The sequence below is a fragment of the Plectrocnemia conspersa genome, unplaced genomic scaffold (assembly GCF_051122295.1).
Source record: "Plectrocnemia conspersa isolate PC_06_02 unplaced genomic scaffold, ASM5112229v1 ptg000009l, whole genome shotgun sequence".
Taxonomy (NCBI): domain Eukaryota; kingdom Metazoa; phylum Arthropoda; class Insecta; order Trichoptera; family Polycentropodidae; genus Plectrocnemia; species Plectrocnemia conspersa.
Genome location: NW_028277173.1, coordinates 15,354,483 through 15,381,337, shown reverse-complemented (window position 1 = coordinate 15,381,337; position 26,855 = coordinate 15,354,483). Strand labels below are relative to the sequence as shown.

General features: G+C 58.6%; 1 protein-coding gene across 1 annotated transcript in view; it reads left to right on the top strand.

Annotated features, from left to right (window-relative positions):
- The window catches only part of LOC148232029 (uncharacterized), a 30,677-nt gene extending 3,822 nt beyond the window's left edge, over positions 1-26,855 (top strand). The window contains exon 2 of the mRNA XM_088193212.1: positions 1-26,855. This exon is cut by the window's left edge and continues 3,048 nt beyond it. Within this exon, the coding sequence (XP_088049338.1) occupies positions 1-26,697 (26,697 nt within the window). The 3' untranslated portion in view covers positions 26,698-26,855.

Sequence of the window (26,855 nt, the reverse complement as noted above, 5' to 3'; positions counted from 1 at the left end):
GCTAGCGCATCTGCTTCTGTCGAAGTAAGTTACAGACGTGGAGGTTCCGGTTCAGGACACGCTAAGGCATCCGCAGCTGCATCTGCTTCCGCCGAAGGCAGTTGGGGACGCGGTGGACGTGGAGGATATGGTTCTGGCTCTGGTGGTGCATCAGCTTCGGCTAGCGCATCAGCTTCTGCTGAAGCAGGCCATGGACATGGTGGACGTGGAGGCTCTGGATCTGGACATGCTAAGGCCGCTGCTAAGGCATCAGCAAGCGCATCTGCTTCCATCGAAGTTAGCTACAGACGTGGAGGTTCCGGTTCTGGACACGCTAAGGCATCCGCAGCCGCCTCTGCTTCCGCAGGAAGCGGTCATGGACACGGTAGACGTGGAGGATATGGTTCCGGCTCTGCTAGTGCATCAGCTTCTGCTAGCGCATCTGCTTCCGCCGAAGGCGGTTGGGGACGCGGTGGACGTGGAGGATATGGTTCCGGCTCTGGTGGTGCATCAGCTTCGGCTAGCGCATCAGCTTCCGCTGAAGCAGGCCATGGACATGGTAGACGTGGAGGCTCTGGATCTGGACACGCTAAGGCCGCTGCTAAGGCATCAGCAAGCGCATCTGCTTCAATCGAAGTTAGCTACAGACGTGGAGGTTCCGGTTCTGGACACGCTAAGGCATCCGCAGCCGCATCTGCTTCCGCCGAAGGCGGTTGGGGACACGGTAGACGTGGAGGATATGGTTCCGGCTCTGGTAGTGCATCAGCTTCTGCTAGCGCATCAGCTAGCGCATCTGCTTCTGTCGAAGTAAGTTACAGACGTGGAGGTTCCGGTTCAGGACACGCTAAGGCATCCGCAGCTGCATCTGCTTCCGCCGAAGGCGGTTGGGGACGCGGTGGACGTGGAGGATATGGTTCTGGCTCTGGTGGTGCATCAGCTTCGGCTAGCGCATCAGCTTCTGCTGAAGCAGGCCATGGACATGGTGGACGTGGAGGCTCTGGATCTGGACATGCTAAGGCCGCTGCTAAGGCATCAGCAAGCGCATCTGCTTCCATCGAAGTTAGCTACAGACGTGGAGGTTCCGGTTCTGGACACGCTAAGGCATCCGCAGCCGCCTCTGCTTCCGCAGGAAGCGGTCATGGACACGGTAGACGTGGAGGATATGGTTCCGGCTCTGCTAGTGCATCAGCTTCTGCTAGCGCATCTGCTTCCGCCGAAGGCGGTTGGGGACGCGGTGGACGTGGAGGATATGGTTCCGGCTCTGGTGGTGCATCAGCTTCGGCTAGCGCATCAGCTTCCGCTGAAGCAGGCCATGGACATGGTAGACGTGGAGGCTCTGGATCTGGACACGCTAAGGCCGCTGCTAAGGCATCAGCAAGCGCATCTGCTTCAATCGAAGTTAGCTACAGACGTGGAGGTTCCGGTTCTGGACACGCTAAGGCATCCGCAGCCGCATCTGCTTCCGCCGAAGGCGGTTGGGGACACGGTAGACGTGGAGGATATGGTTCCGGCTCTGGTAGTGCATCAGCTTCTGCTAGCGCATCAGCTAGCGCATCTGCTTCTGTCGAAGTAAGTTACAGACGTGGAGGTTCCGGTTCAGGACACGCTAAGGCATCCGCAGCTGCATCTGCTTCCGCCGAAGGCGGTTGGGGACGCGGTGGACGTGGAGGATATGGTTCTGGCTCTGGTGGTGCATCAGCTTCGGCTAGCGCATCAGCTTCTGCTGAAGCAGGCCATGGACATGGTGGACGTGGAGGCTCTGGATCTGGACATGCTAAGGCCGCTGCTAAGGCATCAGCAAGCGCATCTGCTTCCATCGAAGTTAGCTACAGACGTGGAGGTTCCGGTTCTGGACACGCTAAGGCATCCGCAGCCGCCTCTGCTTCCGCAGGAAGCGGTCATGGACACGGTAGACGTGGAGGATATGGTTCCGTCTCTGCTAGTGCATCAGCTTCTGCTAGCGCATCTGCTTCCGCCGAAGGCGGTTGGGGACGCGGTGGACGTGGAGGATATGGTTCCGGCTCTGGTGGTGCATCAGCTTCGGCTAGCGCATCAGCTTCCGCTGAAGCAGGCCATGGACATGGTAGACGTGGAGGCTCTGGATCTGGACACGCTAAGGCCGCTGCTAAGGCATCAGCAAGCGCATCTGCTTCAATCGAAGTTAGCTACAGACGTGGAGGTTCCGGTTCTGGACACGCTAAGGCATCCGCAGCCGCATCTGCTTCCGCCGAAGGCGGTTGGGGACACGGTAGACGTGGAGGATATGGTTCCGGCTCTGGTAGTGCATCAGCTTCTGCTAGCGCATCAGCTAGCGCATCTGCTTCTGTCGAAGTAAGTTACAGACGTGGAGGTTCCGGTTCAGGACACGCTAAGGCATCCGCAGCTGCATCTGCTTCCGCCGAAGGCGGTTGGGGACGCGGTGGACGTGGAGGATATGGTTCTGGCTCTGGTGGTGCATCAGCTTCGGCTAGCGCATCAGCTTCTGCTGAAGCAGGCCATGGACATGGTGGACGTGGAGGCTCTGGATCTGGACATGCTAAGGCCGCTGCTAAGGCATCAGCAAGCGCATCTGCTTCCATCGAAGTTAGCTACAGACGTGGAGGTTCCGGTTCTGGACACGCTAAGGCATCCGCAGCCGCCTCTGCTTCCGCAGGAAGCGGTCATGGACACGGTAGACGTGGAGGATATGGTTCCGGCTCTGCTAGTGCATCAGCTTCTGCTAGCGCATCTGCTTCCGCCGAAGGCGGTTGGGGACGCGGTGGACGTGGAGGATATGGTTCCGGCTCTGGTGGTGCATCAGCTTCGGCTAGCGCATCAGCTTCCGCTGAAGCAGGCCATGGACATGGTAGACGTGGAGGCTCTGGATCTGGACACGCTAAGGCCGCTGCTAAGGCATCAGCAAGCGCATCTGCTTCAATCGAAGTTAGCTACAGACGTGGAGGTTCCGGTTCTGGACACGCTAAGGCATCCGCAGCCGCATCTGCTTCCGCCGAAGGCGGTTGGGGACACGGTAGACGTGGAGGATATGGTTCCGGCTCTGGTAGTGCATCAGCTTCTGCTAGCGCATCAGCTAGCGCATCTGCTTCTGTCGAAGTAAGTTACAGACGTGGAGGTTCCGGTTCAGGACACGCTAAGGCATCCGCAGCTGCATCTGCTTCCGCCGAAGGCGGTTGGGGACGCGGTGGACGTGGAGGATATGGTTCTGGCTCTGGTGGTGCATCAGCTTCGGCTAGCGCATCAGCTTCTGCTGAAGCAGGCCATGGACATGGTGGACGTGGAGGCTCTGGATCTGGACATGCTAAGGCCGCTGCTAAGGCATCAGCAAGCGCATCTGCTTCCATCGAAGTTAGCTACAGACGTGGAGGTTCCGGTTCTGGACACGCTAAGGCATCCGCAGCCGCCTCTGCTTCCGCAGGAAGCGGTCATGGACACGGTAGACGTGGAGGATATGGTTCCGGCTCTGCTAGTGCATCAGCTTCTGCTAGCGCATCTGCTTCCGCCGAAGGCGGTTGGGGACGCGGTGGACGTGGAGGATATGGTTCCGGCTCTGGTGGTGCATCAGCTTCGGCTAGCGCATCAGCTTCCGCTGAAGCAGGCCATGGACATGGTAGACGTGGAGGCTCTGGATCTGGACACGCTAAGGCCGCTGCTAAGGCATCAGCAAGCGCATCTGCTTCAATCGAAGTTAGCTACAGACGTGGAGGTTCCGGTTCTGGACACGCTAAGGCATCCGCAGCCGCATCTGCTTCCGCCGAAGGCGGTTGGGGACACGGTAGACGTGGAGGATATGGTTCCGGCTCTGGTAGTGCATCAGCTTCTGCTAGCGCATCAGCTAGCGCATCTGCTTCTGTCGAAGTAAGTTACAGACGTGGAGGTTCCGGTTCAGGACACGCTAAGGCATCCGCAGCTGCATCTGCTTCCGCCGAAGGCGGTTGGGGACGCGGTGGACGTGGAGGATATGGTTCTGGCTCTGGTGGTGCATCAGCTTCGGCTAGCGCATCAGCTTCTGCTGAAGCAGGCCATGGACATGGTGGACGTGGAGGCTCTGGATCTGGACATGCTAAGGCCGCTGCTAAGGCATCAGCAAGCGCATCTGCTTCCATCGAAGTTAGCTACAGACGTGGAGGTTCCGGTTCTGGACACGCTAAGGCATCCGCAGCCGCCTCTGCTTCCGCAGGAAGCGGTCATGGACACGGTAGACGTGGAGGATATGGTTCCGGCTCTGCTAGTGCATCAGCTTCTGCTAGCGCATCTGCTTCCGCCGAAGGCGGTTGGGGACGCGGTGGACGTGGAGGATATGGTTCCGGCTCTGGTGGTGCATCAGCTTCGGCTAGCGCATCAGCTTCCGCTGAAGCAGGCCATGGACATGGTAGACGTGGAGGCTCTGGATCTGGACACGCTAAGGCCGCTGCTAAGGCATCAGCAAGCGCATCTGCTTCAATCGAAGTTAGCTACAGACGTGGAGGTTCCGGTTCTGGACACGCTAAGGCATCCGCAGCCGCATCTGCTTCCGCCGAAGGCGGTTGGGGACACGGTAGACGTGGAGGATATGGTTCCGGCTCTGGTAGTGCATCAGCTTCTGCTAGCGCATCAGCTAGCGCATCTGCTTCTGTCGAAGTAAGTTACAGACGTGGAGGTTCCGGTTCAGGACACGCTAAGGCATCCGCAGCTGCATCTGCTTCCGCCGAAGGCGGTTGGGGACGCGGTGGACGTGGAGGATATGGTTCTGGCTCTGGTGGTGCATCAGCTTCGGCTAGCGCATCAGCTTCTGCTGAAGCAGGCCATGGACATGGTGGACGTGGAGGCTCTGGATCTGGACATGCTAAGGCCGCTGCTAAGGCATCAGCAAGCGCATCTGCTTCCATCGAAGTTAGCTACGGACGTGGAGGTTCCGGTTCTGGACACGCTAAGGCATCCGCAGCCGCCTCTGCTTCCGCAGGAAGCGGTCATGGACACGGTAGACGTGGAGGATATGGTTCCGGCTCTGCTAGTGCATCAGCTTCTGCTAGCGCATCTGCTTCCGCCGAAGGCGGTTGGGGACGCGGTGGACGTGGAGGATATGGTTCCGGCTCTGGTGGTGCATCAGCTTCGGCTAGCGCATCAGCTTCCGCTGAAGCAGGCCATGGACATGGTAGACGTGGAGGCTCTGGATCTGGACACGCTAAGGCCGCTGCTAAGGCATCAGCAAGCGCATCTGCTTCAATCGAAGTTAGCTACAGACGTGGAGGTTCCGGTTCTGGACACGCTAAGGCATCCGCAGCCGCATCTGCTTCCGCCGAAGGCGGTTGGGGACACGGTAGACGTGGAGGATATGGTTCCGGCTCTGGTAGTGCATCAGCTTCTGCTAGCGCATCAGCTAGCGCATCTGCTTCTGTCGAAGTAAGTTACAGACGTGGAGGTTCCGGTTCAGGACACGCTAAGGCATCCGCAGCTGCATCTGCTTCCGCCGAAGGCGGTTGGGGACGCGGTGGACGTGGAGGATATGGTTCTGGCTCTGGTGGTGCATCAGCTTCGGCTAGCGCATCAGCTTCTGCTGAAGCAGGCCATGGACATGGTGGACGTGGAGGCTCTGGATCTGGACATGCTAAGGCCGCTGCTAAGGCATCAGCAAGCGCATCTGCTTCCATCGAAGTTAGCTACAGACGTGGAGGTTCCGGTTCTGGACACGCTAAGGCATCCGCAGCCGCCTCTGCTTCCGCAGGAAGCGGTCATGGACACGGTAGACGTGGAGGATATGGTTCCGGCTCTGCTAGTGCATCAGCTTCTGCTAGCGCATCTGCTTCCGCCGAAGGCGGTTGGGGACGCGGTGGACGTGGAGGATATGGTTCCGGCTCTGGTGGTGCATCAGCTTCGGCTAGCGCATCAGCTTCCGCTGAAGCAGGCCATGGACATGGTAGACGTGGAGGCTCTGGATCTGGACACGCTAAGGCCGCTGCTAAGGCATCAGCAAGCGCATCTGCTTCAATCGAAGTTAGCTACAGACGTGGAGGTTCCGGTTCTGGACACGATAAGGCATCCGCAGCCGCATCTGCTTCCGCCGAAGGCGGTTGGGGACACGGTAGACGTGGAGGATATGGTTCCGGCTCTGGTAGTGCATCAGCTTCTGCTAGCGCATCAGCTAGCGCATCTGCTTCTGTCGAAGTAAGTTACAGACGTGGAGGTTCCGGTTCAGGACACGCTAAGGCATCCGCAGCTGCATCTGCTTCCGCCGAAGGCGGTTGGGGACGCGGTGGACGTGGAGGATATGGTTCTGGCTCTGGTGGTGCATCAGCTTCGGCTAGCGCATCAGCTTCTGCTGAAGCAGGCCATGGACATGGTGGACGTGGAGGCTCTGGATCTGGACATGCTAAGGCCGCTGCTAAGGCATCAGCAAGCGCATCTGCTTCCATCGAAGTTAGCTACAGACGTGGAGGTTCCGGTTCTGGACACGCTAAGGCATCCGCAGCCGCCTCTGCTTCCGCAGGAAGCGGTCATGGACACGGTAGACGTGGAGGATATGGTTCCGGCTCTGCTAGTGCATCAGCTTCTGCTAGCGCATCTGCTTCCGCCGAAGGCGGTTGGGGACGCGGTGGACGTGGAGGATATGGTTCCGGCTCTGGTGGTGCATCAGCTTCGGCTAGCGCATCAGCTTCCGCTGAAGCAGGCCATGGACATGGTAGACGTGGAGGCTCTGGATCTGGACACGCTAAGGCCGCTGCTAAGGCATCAGCAAGCGCATCTGCTTCAATCGAAGTTAGCTACAGACGTGGAGGTTCCGGTTCTGGACACGCTAAGGCATCCGCAGCCGCATCTGCTTCCGCCGAAGGCGGTTGGGGACACGGTAGACGTGGAGGATATGGTTCCGGCTCTGGTAGTGCATCAGCTTCTGCTAGCGCATCAGCTAGCGCATCTGCTTCTGTCGAAGTAAGTTACAGACGTGGAGGTTCCGGTTCAGGACACGCTAAGGCATCCGCAGCTGCATCTGCTTCCGCCGAAGGCGGTTGGGGACGCGGTGGACGTGGAGGATATGGTTCTGGCTCTGGTGGTGCATCAGCTTCGGCTAGCGCATCAGCTTCTGCTGAAGCAGGCCATGGACATGGTGGACGTGGAGGCTCTGGATCTGGACATGCTAAGGCCGCTGCTAAGGCATCAGCAAGCGCATCTGCTTCCATCGAAGTTAGCTACAGACGTGGAGGTTCCGGTTCTGGACACGCTAAGGCATCCGCAGCCGCCTCTGCTTCCGCAGGAAGCGGTCATGGACACGGTAGACGTGGAGGATATGGTTCCGGCTCTGCTAGTGCATCAGCTTCTGCTAGCGCATCTGCTTCCGCCGAAGGCGGTTGGGGACGCGGTGGACGTGGAGGATATGGTTCCGGCTCTGGTGGTGCATCAGCTTCGGCTAGCGCATCAGCTTCCGCTGAAGCAGGCCATGGACATGGTAGACGTGGAGGCTCTGGATCTGGACACGCTAAGGCCGCTGCTAAGGCATCAGCAAGCGCATCTGCTTCAATCGAAGTTAGCTACAGACGTGGAGGTTCCGGTTCTGGACACGCTAAGGCATCCGCAGCCGCATCTGCTTCCGCCGAAGGCGGTTGGGGACACGGTAGACGTGGAGGATATGGTTCCGGCTCTGGTAGTGCATCAGCTTCTGCTAGCGCATCAGCTAGCGCATCTGCTTCTGTCGAAGTAAGTTACAGACGTGGAGGTTCCGGTTCAGGACACGCTAAGGCATCCGCAGCTGCATCTGCTTCCGCCGAAGGCGGTTGGGGACGCGGTGGACGTGGAGGATATGGTTCTGGCTCTGGTGGTGCATCAGCTTCGGCTAGCGCATCAGCTTCTGCTGAAGCAGGCCATGGACATGGTGGACGTGGAGGCTCTGGATCTGGACATGCTAAGGCCGCTGCTAAGGCATCAGCAAGCGCATCTGCTTCCATCGAAGTTAGCTACAGACGTGGAGGTTCCGGTTCTGGACACGCTAAGGCATCCGCAGCCGCCTCTGCTTCCGCAGGAAGCGGTCATGGACACGGTAGACGTGGAGGATATGGTTCCGGCTCTGCTAGTGCATCAGCTTCTGCTAGCGCATCTGCTTCCGCCGAAGGCGGTTGGGGACGCGGTGGACGTGGAGGATATGGTTCCGGCTCTGGTGGTGCATCAGCTTCGGCTAGCGCATCAGCTTCCGCTGAAGCAGGCCATGGACATGGTAGACGTGGAGGCTCTGGATCTGGACACGCTAAGGCCGCTGCTAAGGCATCAGCAAGCGCATCTGCTTCAATCGAAGTTAGCTACAGACGTGGAGGTTCCGGTTTTGGACACGCTAAGGCATCCGCAGCCGCATCTGCTTCCGCCGAAGGCGGTTGGGGACACGGTAGACGTGGAGGATATGGTTCCGGCTCTGGTAGTGCATCAGCTTCTGCTAGCGCATCAGCTAGCGCATCTGCTTCTGTCGAAGTAAGTTACAGACGTGGAGGTTCCGGTTCAGGACACGCTAAGGCATCCGCAGCTGCATCTGCTTCCGCCGAAGGCGGTTGGGGACGCGGTGGACGTGGAGGATATGGTTCTGGCTCTGGTGGTGCATCAGCTTCGGCTAGCGCATCAGCTTCTGCTGAAGCAGGCCATGGACATGGTGGACGTGGAGGCTCTGGATCTGGACATGCTAAGGCCGCTGCTAAGGCATCAGCAAGCGCATCTGCTTCCATCGAAGTTAGCTACAGACGTGGAGGTTCCGGTTCTGGACACGCTAAGGCATCCGCAGCCGCCTCTGCTTCCGCAGGAAGCGGTCATGGACACGGTAGACGTGGAGGATATGGTTCCGGCTCTGCTAGTGCATCAGCTTCTGCTAGCGCATCTGCTTCCGCCGAAGGCGGTTGGGGACGCGGTGGACGTGGAGGATATGGTTCCGGCTCTGGTGGTGCATCAGCTTCGGCTAGCGCATCAGCTTCCGCTGAAGCAGGCCATGGACATGGTAGACGTGGAGGCTCTGGATCTGGACACGCTAAGGCCGCTGCTAAGGCATCAGCAAGCGCATCTGCTTCAATCGAAGTTAGCTACAGACGTGGAGGTTCCGGTTCTGGACACGCTAAGGCATCCGCAGCCGCATCTGCTTCCGCCGAAGGCGGTTGGGGACACGGTAGACGTGGAGGATATGGTTCCGGCTCTGGTAGTGCATCAGCTTCTGCTAGCGCATCAGCTAGCGCATCTGCTTCTGTCGAAGTAAGTTACAGACGTGGAGGTTCCGGTTCAGGACACGCTAAGGCATCCGCAGCTGCATCTGCTTCCGCCGAAGGCGGTTGGGGACGCGGTGGACGTGGAGGATATGGTTCTGGCTCTGGTGGTGCATCAGCTTCGGCTAGCGCATCAGCTTCTGCTGAAGCAGGCCATGGACATGGTGGACGTGGAGGCTCTGGATCTGGACATGCTAAGGCCGCTGCTAAGGCATCAGCAAGCGCATCTGCTTCCATCGAAGTTAGCTACAGACGTGGAGGTTCCGGTTCTGGACACGCTAAGGCATCCGCAGCCGCCTCTGCTTCCGCAGGAAGCGGTCATGGACACGGTAGACGTGGAGGATATGGTTCCGGCTCTGCTAGTGCATCAGCTTCTGCTAGCGCATCTGCTTCCGCCGAAGGCGGTTGGGGACGCGGTGGACGTGGAGGATATGGTTCCGGCTCTGGTGGTGCATCAGCTTCGGCTAGCGCATCAGCTTCCGCTGAAGCAGGCCATGGACATGGTAGACGTGGAGGCTCTGGATCTGGACACGCTAAGGCCGCTGCTAAGGCATCAGCAAGCGCATCTGCTTCAATCGAAGTTAGCTACAGACGTGGAGGTTCCGGTTTTGGACACGCTAAGGCATCCGCAGCCGCATCTGCTTCCGCCGAAGGCGGTTGGGGACACGGTAGACGTGGAGGATATGGTTCCGGCTCTGGTAGTGCATCAGCTTCTGCTAGCGCATCAGCTAGCGCATCTGCTTCTGTCGAAGTAAGTTACAGACGTGGAGGTTCCGGTTCAGGACACGCTAAGGCATCCGCAGCTGCATCTGCTTCCGCCGAAGGCGGTTGGGGACGCGGTGGACGTGGAGGATATGGTTCTGGCTCTGGTGGTGCATCAGCTTCGGCTAGCGCATCAGCTTCTGCTGAAGCAGGCCATGGACATGGTGGACGTGGAGGCTCTGGATCTGGACATGCTAAGGCCGCTGCTAAGGCATCAGCAAGCGCATCTGCTTCCATCGAAGTTAGCTACAGACGTGGAGGTTCCGGTTCTGGACACGCTAAGGCATCCGCAGCCGCCTCTGCTTCCGCAGGAAGCGGTCATGGACACGGTAGACGTGGAGGATATGGTTCCGGCTCTGCTAGTGCATCAGCTTCTGCTAGCGCATCTGCTTCCGCCGAAGGCGGTTGGGGACGCGGTGGACGTGGAGGATATGGTTCCGGCTCTGGTGGTGCATCAGCTTCGGCTAGCGCATCAGCTTCCGCTGAAGCAGGCCATGGACATGGTAGACGTGGAGGCTCTGGATCTGGACACGCTAAGGCCGCTGCTAAGGCATCAGCAAGCGCATCTGCTTCAATCGAAGTTAGCTACAGACGTGGAGGTTCCGGTTCTGGACACGCTAAGGCATCCGCAGCCGCATCTGCTTCCGCCGAAGGCGGTTGGGGACACGGTAGACGTGGAGGATATGGTTCCGGCTCTGGTAGTGCATCAGCTTCTGCTAGCGCATCAGCTAGCGCATCTGCTTCTGTCGAAGTAAGTTACAGACGTGGAGGTTCCGGTTCAGGACACGCTAAGGCATCCGCAGCTGCATCTGCTTCCGCCGAAGGCGGTTGGGGACGCGGTGGACGTGGAGGATATGGTTCTGGCTCTGGTGGTGCATCAGCTTCGGCTAGCGCATCAGCTTCTGCTGAAGCAGGCCATGGACATGGTGGACGTGGAGGCTCTGGATCTGGACATGCTAAGGCCGCTGCTAAGGCATCAGCAAGCGCATCTGCTTCCATCGAAGTTAGCTACAGACGTGGAGGTTCCGGTTCTGGACACGCTAAGGCATCCGCAGCCGCCTCTGCTTCCGCAGGAAGCGGTCATGGACACGGTAGACGTGGAGGATATGGTTCCGGCTCTGCTAGTGCATCAGCTTCTGCTAGCGCATCTGCTTCCGCCGAAGGCGGTTGGGGACGCGGTGGACGTGGAGGATATGGTTCCGGCTCTGGTGGTGCATCAGCTTCGGCTAGCGCATCAGCTTCCGCTGAAGCAGGCCATGGACATGGTAGACGTGGAGGCTCTGGATCTGGACACGCTAAGGCCGCTGCTAAGGCATCAGCAAGCGCATCTGCTTCAATCGAAGTTAGCTACAGACGTGGAGGTTCCGGTTCTGGACACGCTAAGGCATCCGCAGCCGCATCTGCTTCCGCCGAAGGCGGTTGGGGACACGGTAGACGTGGAGGATATGGTTCCGGCTCTGGTAGTGCATCAGCTTCTGCTAGCGCATCAGCTAGCGCATCTGCTTCTGTCGAAGTAAGTTACAGACGTGGAGGTTCCGGTTCAGGACACGCTAAGGCATCCGCAGCTGCATCTGCTTCCGCCGAAGGCGGTTGGGGACGCGGTGGACGTGGAGGATATGGTTCTGGCTCTGGTGGTGCATCAGCTTCGGCTAGCGCATCAGCTTCTGCTGAAGCAGGCCATAGACATGGTGGACGTGGAGGCTCTGGATCTGGACATGCTAAGGCCGCTGCTAAGGCATCAGCAAGCGCATCTGCTTCCATCGAAGTTAGCTACAGACGTGGAGGTTCCGGTTCTGGACACGCTAAGGCATCCGCAGCCGCCTCTGCTTCCGCAGGAAGCGGTCATGGACACGGTAGACGTGGAGGATATGGTTCCGGCTCTGCTAGTGCATCAGCTTCTGCTAGCGCATCTGCTTCCGCCGAAGGCGGTTGGGGACGCGGTGGACGTGGAGGATATGGTTCCGGCTCTGGTGGTGCATCAGCTTCGGCTAGCGCATCAGCTTCCGCTGAAGCAGGCCATGGACATGGTAGACGTGGAGGCTCTGGATCTGGACACGCTAAGGCCGCTGCTAAGGCATCAGCAAGCGCATCTGCTTCAATCGAAGTTAGCTACAGACGTGGAGGTTCCGGTTCTGGACACGCTAAGGCATCCGCAGCCGCATCTGCTTCCGCCGAAGGCGGTTGGGGACACGGTAGACGTGGAGGATATGGTTCCGGCTCTGGTAGTGCATCAGCTTCTGCTAGCGCATCAGCTAGCGCATCTGCTTCTGTCGAAGTAAGTTACAGACGTGGAGGTTCCGGTTCAGGACACGCTAAGGCATCCGCAGCTGCATCTGCTTCCGCCGAAGGCGGTTGGGGACGCGGTGGACGTGGAGGATATGGTTCTGGCTCTGGTGGTGCATCAGCTTCGGCTAGCGCATCAGCTTCTGCTGAAGCAGGCCATGGACATGGTGGACGTGGAGGCTCTGGATCTGGACATGCTAAGGCCGCTGCTAAGGCATCAGCAAGCGCATCTGCTTCCATCGAAGTTAGCTACAGACGTGGAGGTTCCGGTTCTGGACACGCTAAGGCATCCGCAGCCGCCTCTGCTTCCGCAGGAAGCGGTCATGGACACGGTAGACGTGGAGGATATGGTTCCGGCTCTGCTAGTGCATCAGCTTCTGCTAGCGCATCTGCTTCCGCCGAAGGCGGTTGGGGACGCGGTGGACGTGGAGGATATGGTTCCGGCTCTGGTGGTGCATCAGCTTCGGCTAGCGCATCAGCTTCCGCTGAAGCAGGCCATGGACATGGTAGACGTGGAGGCTCTGGATCTGGACACGCTAAGGCCGCTGCTAAGGCATCAGCAAGCGCATCTGCTTCAATCGAAGTTAGCTACAGACGTGGAGGTTCCGGTTCTGGACACGCTAAGGCATCCGCAGCCGCATCTGCTTCCGCCGAAGGCGGTTGGGGACACGGTAGACGTGGAGGATATGGTTCCGGCTCTGGTAGTGCATCAGCTTCTGCTAGCGCATCAGCTAGCGCATCTGCTTCTGTCGAAGTAAGTTACAGACGTGGAGGTTCCGGTTCAGGACACGCTAAGGCATCCGCAGCTGCATCTGCTTCCGCCGAAGGCGGTTGGGGACGCGGTGGACGTGGAGGATATGGTTCTGGCTCTGGTGGTGCATCAGCTTCGGCTAGCGCATCAGCTTCTGCTGAAGCAGGCCATAGACATGGTGGACGTGGAGGCTCTGGATCTGGACATGCTAAGGCCGCTGCTAAGGCATCAGCAAGCGCATCTGCTTCCATCGAAGTTAGCTACAGACGTGGAGGTTCCGGTTCTGGACACGCTAAGGCATCCGCAGCCGCCTCTGCTTCCGCAGGAAGCGGTCATGGACACGGTAGACGTGGAGGATATGGTTCCGGCTCTGCTAGTGCATCAGCTTCTGCTAGCGCATCTGCTTCCGCCGAAGGCGGTTGGGGACGCGGTGGACGTGGAGGATATGGTTCCGGCTCTGGTGGTGCATCAGCTTCGGCTAGCGCATCAGCTTCCGCTGAAGCAGGCCATGGACATGGTAGACGTGGAGGCTCTGGATCTGGACACGCTAAGGCCGCTGCTAAGGCATCAGCAAGCGCATCTGCTTCAATCGAAGTTAGCTACAGACGTGGAGGTTCCGGTTCTGGACACGCTAAGGCATCCGCAGCCGCATCTGCTTCCGCCGAAGGCGGTTGGGGACACGGTAGACGTGGAGGATATGGTTCCGGCTCTGGTAGTGCATCAGCTTCTGCTAGCGCATCAGCTAGCGCATCTGCTTCTGTCGAAGTAAGTTACAGACGTGGAGGTTCCGGTTCAGGACACGCTAAGGCATCCGCAGCTGCATCTGCTTCCGCCGAAGGCGGTTGGGGACGCGGTGGACGTGGAGGATATGGTTCTGGCTCTGGTGGTGCATCAGCTTCGGCTAGCGCATCAGCTTCTGCTGAAGCAGGCCATGGACATGGTGGACGTGGAGGCTCTGGATCTGGACATGCTAAGGCCGCTGCTAAGGCATCAGCAAGCGCATCTGCTTCCATCGAAGTTAGCTACAGACGTGGAGGTTCCGGTTCTGGACACGCTAAGGCATCCGCAGCCGCCTCTGCTTCCGCAGGAAGCGGTCATGGACACGGTAGACGTGGTGGATATGGTTCCGGCTCTGCTAGTGCATCAGCTTCTGCTAGCGCATCTGCTTCCGCCGAAGGCGGTTGGGGACGCGGTGGACGTGGAGGATATGGTTCCGGCTCTGGTGGTGCATCAGCTTCGGCTAGCGCATCAGCTTCCGCTGAAGCAGGCCATGGACATGGTAGACGTGGAGGCTCTGGATCTGGACACGCTAAGGCCGCTGCTAAGGCATCAGCAAGCGCATCTGCTTCAATCGAAGTTAGCTACAGACGTGGAGGTTCCGGTTCTGGACACGCTAAGGCATCCGCAGCCGCATCTGCTTCCGCCGAAGGCGGTTGGGGACACGGTAGACGTGGAGGATATGGTTCCGGCTCTGGTAGTGCATCAGCTTCTGCTAGCGCATCAGCTAGCGCATCTGCTTCTGTCGAAGTAAGTTACAGACGTGGAGGTTCCGGTTCAGGACACGCTAAGGCATCCGCAGCTGCATCTGCTTCCGCCGAAGGCGGTTGGGGACGCGGTGGACGTGGAGGATATGGTTCTGGCTCTGGTGGTGCATCAGCTTCGGCTAGCGCATCAGCTTCTGCTGAAGCAGGCCATGGACATGGTGGACGTGGAGGCTCTGGATCTGGACATGCTAAGGCCGCTGCTAAGGCATCAGCAAGCGCATCTGCTTCCATCGAAGTTAGCTACAGACGTGGAGGTTCCGGTTCTGGACACGCTAAGGCATCCGCAGCCGCCTCTGCTTCCGCAGGAAGCGGTCATGGACACGGTAGACGTGGAGGATATGGTTCCGGCTCTGCTAGTGCATCAGCTTCTGCTAGCGCATCTGCTTCCGCCGAAGGCGGTTGGGGACGCGGTGGACGTGGAGGATATGGTTCCGGCTCTGGTGGTGCATCAGCTTCGGCTAGCGCATCAGCTTCCGCTGAAGCAGGCCATGGACATGGTAGACGTGGAGGCTCTGGATCTGGACACGCTAAGGCCGCTGCTAAGGCATCAGCAAGCGCATCTGCTTCAATCGAAGTTAGCTACAGACGTGGAGGTTCCGGTTCTGGACACGCTAAGGCATCCGCAGCCGCATCTGCTTCCGCCGAAGGCGGTTGGGGACACGGTAGACGTGGAGGATATGGTTCCGGCTCTGGTAGTGCATCAGCTTCTGCTAGCGCATCAGCTAGCGCATCTGCTTCTGTCGAAGTAAGTTACAGACGTGGAGGTTCCGGTTCAGGACACGCTAAGGCATCCGCAGCTGCATCTGCTTCCGCCGAAGGCGGTTGGGGACGCGGTGGACGTGGAGGATATGGTTCTGGCTCTGGTGGTGCATCAGCTTCGGCTAGCGCATCAGCTTCTGCTGAAGCAGGCCATGGACATGGTGGACGTGGAGGCTCTGGATCTGGACATGCTAAGGCCGCTGCTAAGGCATCAGCAAGCGCATCTGCTTCCATCGAAGTTAGCTACAGACGTGGAGGTTCCGGTTCTGGACACGCTAAGGCATCCGCAGCCGCCTCTGCTTCCGCAGGAAGCGGTCATGGACACGGTAGACGTGGAGGATATGGTTCCGGCTCTGCTAGTGCATCAGCTTCTGCTAGCGCATCTGCTTCCGCCGAAGGCGGTTGGGGACGCGGTGGACGTGGAGGATATGGTTCCGGCTCTGGTGGTGCATCAGCTTCGGCTAGCGCATCAGCTTCCGCTGAAGCAGGCCATGGACATGGTAGACGTGGAGGCTCTGGATCTGGACACGCTAAGGCCGCTGCTAAGGCATCAGCAAGCGCATCTGCTTCAATCGAAGTTAGCTACAGACGTGGAGGTTCCGGTTCTGGACACGCTAAGGCATCCGCAGCCGCATCTGCTTCCGCCGAAGGCGGTTGGGGACACGGTAGACGTGGAGGATATGGTTCCGGCTCTGGTAGTGCATCAGCTTCTGCTAGCGCATCAGCTAGCGCATCTGCTTCTGTCGAAGTAAGTTACAGACGTGGAGGTTCCGGTTCAGGACACGCTAAGGCATCCGCAGCTGCATCTGCTTCCGCCGAAGGCGGTTGGGGACGCGGTGGACGTGGAGGATATGGTTCTGGCTCTGGTGGTGCATCAGCTTCGGCTAGCGCATCAGCTTCTGCTGAAGCAGGCCATGGACATGGTGGACGTGGAGGCTCTGGATCTGGACATGCTAAGGCCGCTGCTAAGGCATCAGCAAGCGCATCTGCTTCCATCGAAGTTAGCTACAGACGTGGAGGTTCCGGTTCTGGACACGCTAAGGCATCCGCAGCCGCCTCTGCTTCCGCAGGAAGCGGTCATGGACACGGTAGACGTGGAGGATATGGTTCCGGCTCTGCTAGTGCATCAGCTTCTGCTAGCGCATCTGCTTCCGCCGAAGGCGGTTGGGGACGCGGTGGACGTGGAGGATATGGTTCCGGCTCTGGTGGTGCATCAGCTTCGGCTAGCGCATCAGCTTCCGCTGAAGCAGGCCATGGACATGGTAGACGTGGAGGCTCTGGATCTGGACACGCTAAGGCCGCTGCTAAGGCATCAGCAAGCGCATCTGCTTCAATCGAAGTTAGCTACAGACGTGGAGGTTCCGGTTCTGGACACGCTAAGGCATCCGCAGCCGCATCTGCTTCCGCCGAAGGCGGTTGGGGACACGGTAGACGTGGAGGATATGGTTCCGGCTCTGGTAGTGCATCAGCTTCTGCTAGCGCATCAGCTAGCGCATCTGCTTCTGTCGAAGTAAGTTACAGACGTGGAGGTTCCGGTTCAGGACACGCTAAGGCATCCGCAGCTGCATCTGCTTCCGCCGAAGGCGGTTGGGGACGCGGTGGACGTGGAGGATATGGTTCTGGCTCTGGTGGTGCATCAGCTTCGGCTAGCGCATCAGCTTCTGCTGAAGCAGGCCATAGACATGGTGGACGTGGAGGCTCTGGATCTGGACATGCTAAGGCCGCTGCTAAGGCATCAGCAAGCGCATCTGCTTCCATCGAAGTTAGCTACAGACGTGGAGGTTCCGGTTCTGGACACGCTAAGGCATCCGCAGCCGCCTCTGCTTCCGCAGGAAGCGGTCATGGACACGGTAGACGTGGAGGATATGGTTCCGGCTCTGCTAGTGCATCAGCTTCTGCTAGCGCATCTGCTTCCGCCGAAGGCGGTTGGGGACGCGGTGGACGTGGAGGATATGGTTCCGGCTCTGGTGGTGCATCAGCTTCGGCTAGCGCATCAGCTTCCGCTGAAGCAGGCCATGGACATGGTAGACGTGGAGGCTCTGGATCTGGACACGCTAAGGCCGCTGCTAAGGCATCAGCAAGCGCATCTGCTTCAATCGAAGTTAGCTACAGACGTGGAGGTTCCGGTTCTGGACACGCTAAGGCATCCGCAGCCGCATCTGCTTCCGCCGAAGGCGGTTGGGGACACGGTAGACGTGGAGGATATGGTTCCGGCTCTGGTAGTGCATCAGCTTCTGCTAGCGCATCAGCTAGCGCATCTGCTTCTGTCGAAGTAAGTTACAGACGTGGAGGTTCCGGTTCAGGACACGCTAAGGCATCCGCAGCTGCATCTGCTTCCGCCGAAGGCGGTTGGGGACGCGGTGGACGTGGAGGATATGGTTCTGGCTCTGGTGGTGCATCAGCTTCGGCTAGCGCATCAGCTTCTGCTGAAGCAGGCCATGGACATGGTGGACGTGGAGGCTCTGGATCTGGACATGCTAAGGCCGCTGCTAAGGCATCAGCAAGCGCATCTGCTTCCATCGAAGTTAGCTACAGACGTGGAGGTTCCGGTTCTGGACACGCTAAGGCATCCGCAGCCGCCTCTGCTTCCGCAGGAAGCGGTCATGGACACGGTAGACGTGGTGGATATGGTTCCGGCTCTGCTAGTGCATCAGCTTCTGCTAGCGCATCTGCTTCCGCCGAAGGCGGTTGGGGACGCGGTGGACGTGGAGGATATGGTTCCGGCTCTGGTGGTGCATCAGCTTCGGCTAGCGCATCAGCTTCCGCTGAAGCAGGCCATGGACATGGTAGACGTGGAGGCTCTGGATCTGGACACGCTAAGGCCGCTGCTAAGGCATCAGCAAGCGCATCTGCTTCAATCGAAGTTAGCTACAGACGTGGAGGTTCCGGTTCTGGACACGCTAAGGCATCCGCAGCCGCATCTGCTTCCGCCGAAGGCGGTTGGGGACACGGTAGACGTGGAGGATATGGTTCCGGCTCTGGTAGTGCATCAGCTTCTGCTAGCGCATCAGCTAGCGCATCTGCTTCTGTCGAAGTAAGTTACAGACGTGGAGGTTCCGGTTCAGGACACGCTAAGGCATCCGCAGCTGCATCTGCTTCCGCCGAAGGCGGTTGGGGACGCGGTGGACGTGGAGGATATGGTTCTGGCTCTGGTGGTGCATCAGCTTCGGCTAGCGCATCAGCTTCTGCTGAAGCAGGCCATGGACATGGTGGACGTGGAGGCTCTGGATCTGGACATGCTAAGGCCGCTGCTAAGGCATCAGCAAGCGCATCTGCTTCCATCGAAGTTAGCTACAGACGTGGAGGTTCCGGTTCTGGACACGCTAAGGCATCCGCAGCCGCCTCTGCTTCCGCAGGAAGCGGTCATGGACACGGTAGACGTGGAGGATATGGTTCCGGCTCTGCTAGTGCATCAGCTTCTGCTAGCGCATCTGCTTCCGCCGAAGGCGGTTGGGGACGCGGTGGACGTGGAGGATATGGTTCCGGCTCTGGTGGTGCATCAGCTTCGGCTAGCGCATCAGCTTCCGCTGAAGCAGGCCATGGACATGGTAGACGTGGAGGCTCTGGATCTGGACACGCTAAGGCCGCTGCTAAGGCATCAGCAAGCGCATCTGCTTCAATCGAAGTTAGCTACAGACGTGGAGGTTCCGGTTCTGGACACGCTAAGGCATCCGCAGCCGCATCTGCTTCCGCCGAAGGCGGTTGGGGACACGGTAGACGTGGAGGATATGGTTCCGGCTCTGGTAGTGCATCAGCTTCTGCTAGCGCATCAGCTAGCGCATCTGCTTCTGTCGAAGTAAGTTACAGACGTGGAGGTTCCGGTTCAGGACACGCTAAGGCATCCGCAGCTGCATCTGCTTCCGCCGAAGGCGGTTGGGGACGCGGTGGACGTGGAGGATATGGTTCTGGCTCTGGTGGTGCATCAGCTTCGGCTAGCGCATCAGCTTCTGCTGAAGCAGGCCATGGACATGGTGGACGTGGAGGCTCTGGATCTGGACATGCTAAGGCCGCTGCTAAGGCATCAGCAAGCGCATCTGCTTCCATCGAAGTTAGCTACAGACGTGGAGGTTCCGGTTCTGGACACGCTAAGGCATCCGCAGCCGCCTCTGCTTCCGCAGGAAGCGGTCATGGACACGGTAGACGTGGAGGATATGGTTCCGGCTCTGCTAGTGCATCAGCTTCTGCTAGCGCATCTGCTTCCGCCGAAGGCGGTTGGGGACGCGGTGGACGTGGAGGATATGGTTCCGGCTCTGGTGGTGCATCAGCTTCGGCTAGCGCATCAGCTTCCGCTGAAGCAGGCCATGGACATGGTAGACGTGGAGGCTCTGGATCTGGACACGCTAAGGCCGCTGCTAAGGCATCAGCAAGCGCATCTGCTTCAATCGAAGTTAGCTACAGACGTGGAGGTTCCGGTTCTGGACACGCTAAGGCATCCGCAGCCGCATCTGCTTCCGCCGAAGGCGGTTGGGGACACGGTAGACGTGGAGGATATGGTTCCGGCTCTGGTAGTGCATCAGCTTCTGCTAGCGCATCAGCTAGCGCATCAGCTAGCGCATCTGCTTCTGTCGAAGTAAGTTACAGACGTGGAGGTTCCGGTTCAGGACACGCTAAGGCATCCGCAGCTGCATCTGCTTCCGCCGAAGGCGGTTGGGGACGCGGTGGACGTGGAGGATATGGTTCTGGCTCTGGTGGTGCATCAGCTTCGGCTAGCGCATCAGCTTCTGCTGAAGCAGGCCATGGACATGGTGGACGTGGAGGCTCTGGATCTGGACATGCTAAGGCCGCTGCTAAGGCATCAGCAAGCGCATCTGCTTCCATCGAAGTTAGCTACAGACGTGGAGGTTCCGGTTCTGGACACGCTAAGGCATCCGCAGCCGCCTCTGCTTCCGCAGGAAGCGGTCATGGACACGGTAGACGTGGAGGATATGGTTCCGGCTCTGCTAGTGCATCAGCTTCTGCTAGCGCATCTGCTTCCGCCGAAGGCGGTTGGGGACGCGGTGGACGTGGAGGATATGGTTCCGGCTCTGGTGGTGCATCAGCTTCGGCTAGCGCATCAGCTTCCGCTGAAGCAGGCCATGGACATGGTAGACGTGGAGGCTCTGGATCTGGACACGCTAAGGCCGCTGCTAAGGCATCAGCAAGCGCATCTGCTTCAATCGAAGTTAGCTATAGACGTGGAGGTTCCGGTTCTGGACACGCTAAGGCATCCGCAGCCGCATCTGCTTCCGCCGAAGGCGGTTGGGGACACGGTAGACGTGGAGGATATGGTTCCGGCTCTGGTAGTGCATCAGCTTCTGCTAGCGCATCAGCTAGCGCATCTGCTTCTGTCGAAGTAAGTTACAGACGTGGAGGTTCCGGTTCAGGACACGCTAAGGCATCCGCAGCTGCATCTGCTTCCGCCGAAGGCGGTTGGGGACGCGGTGGACGTGGAGGATATGGTTCTGGCTCTGGTGGTGCATCAGCTTCGGCTAGCGCATCAGCTTCTGCTGAAGCAGGCCATGGACATGGTGGACGTGGAGGCTCTGGATCTGGACATGCTAAGGCCGCTGCTAAGGCATCAGCAAGCGCATCTGCTTCCATCGAAGTTAGCTACAGACGTGGAGGTTCCGGTTCTGGACACGCTAAGGCATCCGCAGCCGCCTCTGCTTCCGCAGGAAGCGGTCATGGACACGGTAGACGTGGAGGATATGGTTCCGGCTCTGCTAGTGCATCAGCTTCTGCTAGCGCATCTGCTTCCGCCGAAGGCGGTTGGGGACGCGGTGGACGTGGAGGATATGGTTCCGGCTCTGGTGGTGCATCAGCTTCGGCTAGCGCATCAGCTTCCGCTGAAGCAGGCCATGGACATGGTAGACGTGGAGGCTCTGGATCTGGACACGCTAAGGCCGCTGCTAAGGCATCAGCAAGCGCATCTGCTTCAATCGAAGTTAGCTACAGACGTGGAGGTTCCGGTTCTGGACACGCTAAGGCATCCGCAGCCGCATCTGCTTCCGCCGAAGGCGGTTGGGGACACGGTAGACGTGGAGGATATGGTTCCGGCTCTGGTAGTGCATCAGCTTCTGCTAGCGCATCAGCTAGCGCATCTGCTTCTGTCGATGTAAGTTACAGACGTGGAGGTTCCGGTTCAGGACACGCTAAGGCATCCGCAGCTGCATCTGCTTCCGCCGAAGGCGGTTGGGGACGCGGTGGACGTGGAGGATATGGTTCTGGCTCTGGTGGTGCATCAGCTTCGGCTAGCGCATCAGCTTCTGCTGAAGCAGGCCATGGACATGGTGGACGTGGAGGCTCTGGATCTGGACATGCTAAGGCCGCTGCTAAGGCATCAGCAAGCGCATCTGCTTCCATCGAAGTTAGCTACAGACGTGGAGGTTCCGGTTCTGGACACGCTAAGGCATCCGCAGCCGCCTCTGCTTCCGCAGGAAGCGGTCATGGACACGGTAGACGTGGAGGATATGGTTCCGGCTCTGCTAGTGCATCAGCTTCTGCTAGCGCATCTGCTTCCGCCGAAGGCGGTTGGGGACGCGGTGGACGTGGAGGATATGGTTCCGGCTCTGGTGGTGCATCAGCTTCGGCTAGCGCATCAGCTTCCGCTGAAGCAGGCCATGGACATGGTGGACGTGGAGGCTCTGGATCTGGACATGCTAAGGCCGCTGCTAAGGCATCAGCAAGCGCATCTGCTTCCATCGAAGTTAGCTACAGACGTGGAGGTTCCGGTTCTGGACACGCTAAGGCATCCGCAGCCGCCTCTGCTTCCGCAGGAAGCGGTCATGGACACGGTAGACGTGGAGGATATGGTTCCGGCTCTGCTAGTGCATCAGCTTCTGCTAGCGCATCTGCTTCCGCCGAAGGCGGTTGGGGACGCGGTGGACGTGGAGGATATGGTTCCGGCTCTGGTGGTGCATCAGCTTCGGCTAGCGCATCAGCTTCCGCTGAAGCAGGCCATGGACATGGTAGACGTGGAGGCTCTGGATCTGGACACGCTAAGGCCGCTGCTAAGGCATCAGCAAGCGCATCTGCTTCAATCGAAGTTAGCTACAGACGTGGAGGTTCCGGTTCTGGACACGCTAAGGCATCCGCAGCCGCATCTGCTTCCGCCGAAGGCGGTTGGGGACACGGTAGACGTGGAGGATATGGTTCCGGCTCTGGTAGTGCATCAGCTTCTGCTAGCGCATCAGCTAGCGCATCTGCTTCTGTCGAAGTAAGTTACAGACGTGGAGGTTCCGGTTCAGGACACGCTAAGGCATCCGCAGCTGCATCTGCTTCCGCCGAAGGCGGTTGGGGACGCGGTGGACGTGGAGGATATGGTTCTGGCTCTGGTGGTGCATCAGCTTCGGCTAGCGCATCAGCTTCTGCTGAAGCAGGCCATGGACATGGTGGACGTGGAGGCTCTGGATCTGGACATGCTAAGGCCGCTGCTAAGGCATCAGCAAGCGCATCTGCTTCCATCGAAGTTAGCTACAGACGTGGAGGTTCCGGTTCTGGACACGCTAAGGCATCCGCAGCCGCCTCTGCTTCCGCAGGAAGCGGTCATGGACACGGTAGACGTGGAGGATATGGTTCCGGCTCTGCTAGTGCATCAGCTTCTGCTAGCGCATCTGCTTCCGCCGAAGGCGGTTGGGGACGCGGTGGACGTGGAGGATATGGTTCCGGCTCTGGTGGTGCATCAGCTTCGGCTAGCGCATCAGCTTCCGCTGAAGCAGGCCATGGACATGGTAGACGTGGAGGCTCTGGATCTGGACACGCTAAGGCCGCTGCTAAGGCATCAGCAAGCGCATCTGCTTCAATCGAAGTTAGCTATAGACGTGGAGGTTCCGGTTCTGGACACGCTAAGGCATCCGCAGCCGCATCTGCTTCCGCCGAAGGCGGTTGGGGACACGGTAGACGTGGAGGATATGGTTCCGGCTCTGGTAGTGCATCAGCTTCTGCTAGCGCATCAGCTAGCGCATCTGCTTCTGTCGAAGTAAGTTACAGACGTGGAGGTTCCGGTTCAGGACACGCTAAGGCATCCGCAGCTGCATCTGCTTCCGCCGAAGGCGGTTGGGGACGCGGTGGACGTGGAGGATATGGTTCTGGCTCTGGTGGTGCATCAGCTTCGGCTAGCGCATCAGCTTCTGCTGAAGCAGGCCATGGACATGGTGGACGTGGAGGCTCTGGATCTGGACATGCTAAGGCCGCTGCTAAGGCATCAGCAAGCGCATCTGCTTCCATCGAAGTTAGCTACAGACGTGGAGGTTCCGGTTCTGGACACGCTAAGGCATCCGCAGCCGCCTCTGCTTCCGCAGGAAGCGGTCATGGACACGGTAGACGTGGAGGATATGGTTCCGGCTCTGCTAGTGCATCAGCTTCTGCTAGCGCATCTGCTTCCGCCGAAGGCGGTTGGGGACGCGGTGGACGTGGAGGATATGGTTCCGGCTCTGGTGGTGCATCAGCTTCGGCTAGCGCATCAGCTTCCGCTGAAGCAGGCCATGGACATGGTAGACGTGGAGGCTCTGGATCTGGACACGCTAAGGCCGCTGCTAAGGCATCAGCAAGCGCATCTGCTTCAATCGAAGTTAGCTACAGACGTGGAGGTTCCGGTTCTGGACACGCTAAGGCATCCGCAGCCGCATCTGCTTCCGCCGAAGGCGGTTGGGGACACGGTAGACGTGGAGGATATGGTTCCGGCTCTGGTAGTGCATCAGCTTCTGCTAGCGCATCAGCTAGCGCATCTGCTTCTGTCGAAGTAAGTTACAGACGTGGAGGTTCCGGTTCAGGACACGCTAAGGCATCCGCAGCTGCATCTGCTTCCGCCGAAGGCGGTTGGGGACGCGGTGGACGTGGAGGATATGGTTCTGGCTCTGGTGGTGCATCAGCTTCGGCTAGCGCATCAGCTTCTGCTGAAGCAGGCCATGGACATGGTGGACGTGGAGGCTCTGGATCTGGACATGCTAAGGCCGCTGCTAAGGCATCAGCAAGCGCATCTGCTTCCATCGAAGTTAGCTACAGACGTGGAGGTTCCGGTTCTGGACACGCTAAGGCATCCGCAGCCGCCTCTGCTTCCGCAGGAAGCGGTCATGGACACGGTAGACGTGGAGGATATGGTTCCGGCTCTGCTAGTGCATCAGCTTCTGCTAGCGCATCTGCTTCCGCCGAAGGCGGTTGGGGACGCGGTGGACGTGGAGGATATGGTTCCGGCTCTGGTGGTGCATCAGCTTCGGCTAGCGCATCAGCTTCCGCTGAAGCAGGCCATGGACATGGTAGACGTGGAGGCTCTGGATCTGGACACGCTAAGGCCGCTGCTAAGGCATCAGCAAGCGCATCTGCTTCAATCGAAGTTAGCTACAGACGTGGAGGTTCCGGTTCTGGACACGCTAAGGCATCCGCAGCCGCATCTGCTTCCGCCGAAGGCGGTTGGGGACACGGTAGACGTGGAGGATATGGTTCCGGCTCTGGTAGTGCATCAGCTTCTGCTAGCGCATCAGCTAGCGCATCTGCTTCTGTCGAAGTAAGTTACAGACGTGGAGGTTCCGGTTCAGGACACGCTAAGGCATCCGCAGCTGCATCTGCTTCCGCCGAAGGCGGTTGGGGACGCGGTGGACGTGGAGGATATGGTTCTGGCTCTGGTGGTGCATCAGCTTCGGCTAGCGCATCAGCTTCTGCTGAAGCAGGCCATGGACATGGTGGACGTGGAGGCTCTGGATCTGGACATGCTAAGGCCGCTGCTAAGGCATCAGCAAGCGCATCTGCTTCCATCGAAGTTAGCTACAGACGTGGAGGTTCCGGTTCTGGACACGCTAAGGCATCCGCAGCCGCCTCTGCTTCCGCAGGAAGCGGTCATGGACACGGTAGACGTGGAGGATATGGTTCCGGCTCTGCTAGTGCATCAGCTTCTGCTAGCGCATCTGCTTCCGCCGAAGGCGGTTGGGGACGCGGTGGACGTGGAGGATATGGTTCCGGCTCTGGTGGTGCATCAGCTTCGGCTAGCGCATCAGCTTCCGCTGAAGCAGGCCATGGACATGGTAGACGTGGAGGCTCTGGATCTGGACACGCTAAGGCCGCTGCTAAGGCATCAGCAAGCGCATCTGCTTCAATCGAAGTTAGCTACAGACGTGGAGGTTCCGGTTCTGGACACGCTAAGGCATCCGCAGCCGCATCTGCTTCCGCTGAAGGCGGTTGGGGACACGGTAGACGTGGAGGATATGGTTCCGGCTCTGGTAGTGCATCAGCTTCTGCTAGCGCATCAGCTAGCGCATCTGCTTCTGTCGAAGTAAGTTACAGACGTGGAGGTTCCGGTTCAGGACACGCTAAGGCATCCGCAGCTGCATCTGCTTCCGCCGAAGGCGGTTGGGGACGCGGTGGACGTGGAGGATATGGTTCTGGCTCTGGTGGTGCATCAGCTTCGGCTAGCGCATCAGCTTCTGCTGAAGCAGGCCATGGACATGGTGGACGTGGAGGCTCTGGATCTGGACATGCTAAGGCCGCTGCTAAGGCATCAGCAAGCGCATCTGCTTCCATCGAAGTTAGCTACAGACGTGGAGGTTCCGGTTCTGGACACGCTAAGGCATCTGCAGCCGCATCTGCTTCCGCCGAAGGCGGTTGGGGACACGGTAGACGTGGAGGATATGGTTCTGGCTCTGGTAGTGCATCAGCTTCTGCTAGCGCATCAGCTAGCGCATCTGCTTCTGTCGAAGTAAGTTACAGACGTGGAGGTTCCGGTTCAGGACACGCTAAGGCTACCGCAGCTGCATCGGCTTCCGCCGAAGGCGGTTGGGGACGCGGTGGACGTGGAGGATATGGTTCTGGCTCTGGTGGTGCATCAGCTTCGGCTAGCGCATCAGCTTCTGCTGAAGCAGGCCATGGACATGGTGGACGTGGAGGCTCTGGATCTGGACATGCTAAGGCCGCTGCTAAGGCATCAGCAAGCGCATCTGCTTCCATCGAAGTTAGCTACAGACGTGGAGGTTCCGGTTCTGGACACGCTAAGGCATCCGCAGCCGCCTCTGCTTCCGCAGGAAGCGGTCATGGACACGGTAGACGTGGAGGATATGGTTCCGGCTCTGCTAGTGCATCAGCTTCTGCTAGCGCATCTGCCAGTGCATCTACTTCTATTGAGGTTACTATAAGACGTGAAGGTTCTGGACATGCAACTGCTAGTGCATCTGCTTCTGCTGAAGGTCTTACACGCTATCATCCAAGAAACATTTATAGAAAGTCTGTCTCAGTTGAACGCGTTTCCAGGGCTAGCCATGCGGCCGCTTCGTCTTCTGTTTCAGTTGAAATTTCAAGTAGCGGTGGTTACCGTGTTTCGCCTCGATTCGTTCCTCAATCTTCAATGTTTACTACTCATCCTGATTCTGGTTCTTTGAAGGGTGGTTGCAGTTCAAGATCAGTCAATCTGATGATTAATCTTGGAAATGCTCGCAAGTGCAAAGATAATTGTTAACTGCTTATTGACTTTATTTAACTTGTGTTTATAAATATAAACTAAATTTGTTAAAATCATTGTTGTATTGAACTTAAATTGGTGTATTTTACCCGAATTTGTATTTTGAATTGTATTTTTCTTGCGTGCTCATTAATAAAGAAATTTAGTATCTTAAA